General features: G+C 54.3%; 1 protein-coding gene across 1 annotated transcript; it reads left to right on the top strand.

Annotated features, from left to right (window-relative positions):
• The first annotated feature begins 265 nt into the window (after positions 1 to 265).
• LOC116895802 lies at positions 266 to 2,813 on the top strand. Its single transcript, XM_032896942.1, has one exon. The coding sequence runs from the start codon at positions 266 to 268 to the stop codon at positions 1,235 to 1,237; it is 972 nt and encodes a 323-aa protein (XP_032752833.1). The 3' UTR covers positions 1,238 to 2,813.
• The last annotated feature ends 2,027 nt before the right edge of the window (positions 2,814 to 4,840 follow it).

Genomic DNA, 4,840 nt, shown 5'->3' with positions numbered 1-4,840 from the left:
ATTGGCAATGGATTACCGACGTGGCAGGCGGGTAGTAGATGAGGCATCAAAAGGATGAGGATTTGCAGGAAGACATTGGATCCCCTGTCCCATCAAATTCTCTGGGGGAGGGGCTCCCCAATTGCATGCCTTGGACTGGCCTGGGGAGGGAGAGGGACGGGCATGGAAAGGGGGTGGTGAGGTGGGGGGAGACGAACGAGGCAGTGACGTCAGACCAGGTATAGCCAATCAGAGGCTGGCCTGAGGAAGGAGTGTGAAGGGATGAATGAAAAGTCCGGAGCCTGAGAGCGCCCCCGCCAGAGCAGCGGCCAAGGCTGAGGAGGGAGCTGGGACTCGAGACCCTGCTCCACCCTGCCGGCTCCCGCTCGGCCCCGTCACCTGGCAAGCCCCGGCATCTTCGACCCACGTCCGTGGCGCGGCCTGGGTAGGAATGCGCCTGAAGACCGCGCAGGACACCACCACCGGGCATCCTGGGCTTGATGTAAGTGGCCGGACCCGCGTGGGGCACGAGGTGGGGAAGCGCCTCAGTCCAGCGCGCGCGTCCGCCACCTGCGACCACGGAGCTCCACACCCTCTGCACGGTCCCTGGACCTCCTTCAAGTGGGTTCAGTCCAGATCGCCCCCTTCAGCCACAAAGGGCATCTCTAGCTCAGACCCCCAGCAATTTTCACATCCTTGGGTGATTCCGGCTGCTTTTTGCACAAAACCGGCTCCCGCGCGGTTCTGTGGGTCCAGGGCTCGGCGCACCTGCCTGGCCGCCCTCTGCCCTACCCCGCAGCCCCAGGTCCTGACTGCTCGCCCATCTCCCTCTGGGTGGGGTCTTTGCCCTTGGGAGAGTCGCCGGGGAGTCTCGGGATCACCCTCCACCCCGCCGCCAGCCACAGGCTTCCCTCTGGGCCTCGGGGTTCCCCGATGCTGGGGTTCCCGTCCCGGGCTTCGCGGCCGCTCCCCTGTAGTCGGCAGCTCGAAGCAGCTCTGCGAGCTCGGCCCTGCCGCACCCACGCGGAGCTCACACCCGACCTTCCAGAGAAGGGTGTGGACACCGTGGGAGGTTGGGGAGGCCTCGGCCTCGGCCCCTACGGTCTTCCCGGGTGGCACGAAAGGCCCTGAAGCCTTTCCACCAGCACCGGCGGAACCCTGCTTCTGCACGGAGGTGGAGGGAGCGGGAAATGGGCGGTCAGGCTTAGGGCTGCTTGAATGCAGCCTAGATTCCCGACCTCAGAACTGTCGGCGGTAGCATCCTTTCCTCGCCTTTTTGAGGTCTCGTCGTGCTAGTGCGTGAGGTCCAGGATTCCATCTCTTCGCCTCCACAACACGCGCGTCCCCCATCCGCCGTCGAGCGACTCGAGACTGCGGAGGTCCAGGCGGCGGCCGGGAGGCTGCGTGGAAGAGGAGGCGGCGGCCAGGAGGCGGGGTTGGTTGTTATCTTTGGTTATCTAGCTGTATGAGTGGTGTGGAGTCTTCATAAAGCTAGATAACCGAAAGTAAAAATAACCCCATACACTGCGCAGAGGGCCTGGAACGTTGGTGGCGGCAGAGCTGCAGGAGGGAGAGCCACGCCAGGCGTCCCTCAAGGCTGGAGGGCTGGGGGAGGGGGAGTCGTCGTCTTCAAGGGTTGCTCAGCTCAGCCACCTCGCGATCCCCACCCGTGACCTGCTCAGCTGGGAAGAAAGCAAGAAGCCGCTTTGGGGTCGCCTCTGGAGGCCTGGTCAAAATGGAGCAGTCCGGGCCTCAGTCCGGGGTGGGGGAAGCTGCTCCCGGGAGAGACAGAGCCCTTGGAATCTAGTTGAAGGGTTGGGGGGAACGCAGAAGAACCCCTCCCCCGGCCTCGACGCCTCTTGGGAGCAACGGTGGGTGGCTGGTGTGGGCAGCTTCCCTCTGGCTCTTCGAAGCGACTGGGGGAGTTCGTGGTTGTAGGATATCTCTAGAAAGCTGGCTTTTGCTTTGGTGGGCTCCCTGAAGCCCTTCAGCTTTACTGGGAGCCAAGATAGTCCAGGTGGGAACAGGTCTAGGAGTGGGGACGGACGGCTTAAAATAAACACACACAACGAACTTATTAGGGAGAGTGGCGATGCAGAAACAAAATAACGCACAAGGGCAAGGGCCTAAGTGGCCAGAGACCTTTAACCCCACGGGAATTCTGGGACCCTGGGACCCAGATTCGTTGCTTTCAGGATCAGAGTTAAGTCTTACCGGACTCCCTCGGGCTGCTTTGTGGTTAATGGCTGAAGGTGTAGAGGCAGGGTGGGGCCTTTAGAGCGTCTCACCTTTCAGGTCCTAGCCTCACTCTTGGAAATCTCGGCCCAGAAGAACAAATGGCCCCGAGGAGCTCCGAGGAGCTCAAACACAAAGGAATGTGTAGCTGTGTTGCCCAGAGAAAGCAGAGAATTAGAGAGATTAATTGGGCTCCTGTAAAAAGAATCTATTTATCTTGCCTGACCTAAATATTTTAGTGAAAGAGGGTTTCTAGAGCTGAGAAGATGGTCTAACACACATGGCCAGGGCTAGGAATCCCCTTCTGCTCTCATGGCTCTGGACCGAACTTGACCAGCTGGCACTTGGAGACCAGGGCTGAACCGACTAATAAGAGGCAGAAAACTGGGCAAAATGTCATCACCCAGACTCCGGTGGTTCTTATAAATTTAAAATTTCCTCCCAGGACCTGATTTTATAGCTAGAAGATAATGATTCAATTTTGTATTCCATGCGGGAAATATTGGAGACTCCAAATCCAAATTCTGGGACTGTAGGGAACCTATTGCCCTTGCGTGTCTCCTTCAGCATCTTCGGAGGGAGAAACGAGGGGCCTCCTACCTTCCGGAAGCTTGGGACTTGTTTTGCTTTGTTGGGGGGTGGGGGTGGGGATGGAGCCTGAATCGAGGAGAGCAGGAGCTAGGTCTAGGCTAGGACTAATGGTCATCTAACCCTGCCTGCCCAGATGCCATGTTATCCCATGGTACACAGACACAAGTGAGCAGCTGATGTTCCTCACTGGCTTGACACCCAAAGCACCTTCCATTCCCTCTTGGAGGAAGTGCCCCCCCCCCAAGGGAGCCGACTGGGAAAGTAGAAAGAAGAGCAGCCTTGTGGTTATTGAGGATTTGTATGGGCAGAAGAGGGACGCCTGCATTGCAAATTCCAGGACAGCCAGGGCTATACAGCCCTGTATCTCAGCACTGGCCTATAATCTGAGCACTTGAGAAGTAGAGGAGGGAGGATCAGGAATTCAAGGTCATCCTTGTCTACACAACAAGTTCTTGGGCACACACACACACACACACACACACAGAGAAAGAGAGAGAGAGAGAGAGAGAGAGAGAGAGAGAGAGAGAGAGAGAGAGAGAGAGAGAGAGCGCTCATTCCCAGGAGCACGTAGAGCCTCAATTGCTAACCCCAGTGGTTTTATATTATTGTTTCCCATGAGCACATTGGCTCATAGGCTCTTCGAAAGAGAATAGAAGGCTTTAGGAATAGAGGCTAGGAGGTTAGGCTGCCAAGGGCTTGTGTCTTCTCTAGGTGCACACTGGCTGTGTTTGTGTGTGGTTCTCAGCAGGGCAGCAGGTGCCCTTTGTGAAGTCCATGTGCCTGATGGAGAGGATAGGGGAAGAACTGTGTGGATTGGTACGAGGTTGTGTGATGAGCTAGGAAACTCAGCTGGGACACGGGGGATGCTAGGAGGTGGCCAGGTAAAACCACAGAAAAGAGCTGGCGTTTATTAAATGCAGACATCACAGTAATACCGAAGTCTCCTCCTCCTCCTCTCCTTTGTTTTAATCTTTAAATTTATTTTGTGTCTGTAACAATACATTTGTAGATCAGAGGACACTTTGCGAGAGTCTGTTCTCTCCTTCAACCATGTGGGTTCAGGAGATGGAGATCAAATGTCAACCACCTTTATCCAGAGATATCTCCATGGATCTCTCCCTTTTTTGAGACAAAATGTAGCCCGAGCTTCCCTGGAACTGATGACAATTCTCCTGCCTCAGCCTCCCAGATGCTGAAATTAATTACAGGCATGAGCCATCACACCTGGCTTCCCCTCTTTGTATCATATAGTACCCTCTTTACCCAATTAAACTGTGTAGGAGAACTGCTTTGGTCTGAGTTCACATTTCATCTCATTGAGAAGCCTCCTTTGTTTAAGAACTGCCATTTGTATTCTTCATCCACCAGACTTACTGGAAACCAAATGCACATCTGGTTTCCTTCCTTTAAAAATGTTTGAAAAACGAGGTCTATCTCTCCCTGTCTGTTTTGCCTGTGTCTATGCGCCATATATATGAGCTGGGAAACTCAGCTGGGACACTGGGGATGCTAGGGGGTGGCCAGGTAAAACCACAGAAAAGAGCTGGCGTTTATTAAATGCAGACATCACAGTAACACCGAAGTCTCCTCCTCCTCGCCTTTGTTTTAATGTTTAAATTTATTTTGTGTCTGTAATAATACATTTGTACATTAGAGGGCAATTTGTGAGAGTCTGTTGCCCTCAAAGGCAAGGAGAGGGTGCTGGATCACCCTGGAACTGGGGTTACATATGTTTGTGAACTGTCTTGTGGATGTTGAGAATTGAAAACTGGGTCAGTACAGTTCTTAACCACTGAGCATCTCTCCAGTCCCTCGGCTAGTTTCCCGACCCACTTTTCTTCCTTACCCTTTGTCCTTTTGCAGAGCTCTCAGTCCAGGCAACTGAGGGCAACTTTCTTGTAAATATTTGATTCAAGTTTTGCATGAATCCAACCCAAAGACAAAATCCCCCCACTCCTTCTAGGCATCTAAGAGCCAGGTGTGGTGGATTGGCACATGACTTTAATCCCAGCACTTTGAGGCAGAGGCAGGTGGA

Source organism: Rattus rattus, chromosome 3, assembly GCF_011064425.1.
Source record: "Rattus rattus isolate New Zealand chromosome 3, Rrattus_CSIRO_v1, whole genome shotgun sequence".
Taxonomy (NCBI): Eukaryota; Metazoa; Chordata; class Mammalia; order Rodentia; family Muridae; genus Rattus; species Rattus rattus.
Note: the sequence above shows the minus strand (reverse complement) of the source record. Positions and strands in the feature narration are given on the sequence as shown.

What these genes read in the sequence shown, in the direction of transcription:
- LOC116895802 (XM_032896942.1), top strand. Translation starts at nt 266, where the DNA reads ATGAAAAGTCCGGAGCCTGAGAGCGCCCCCGCCAGAGCAGCGGCCAAG.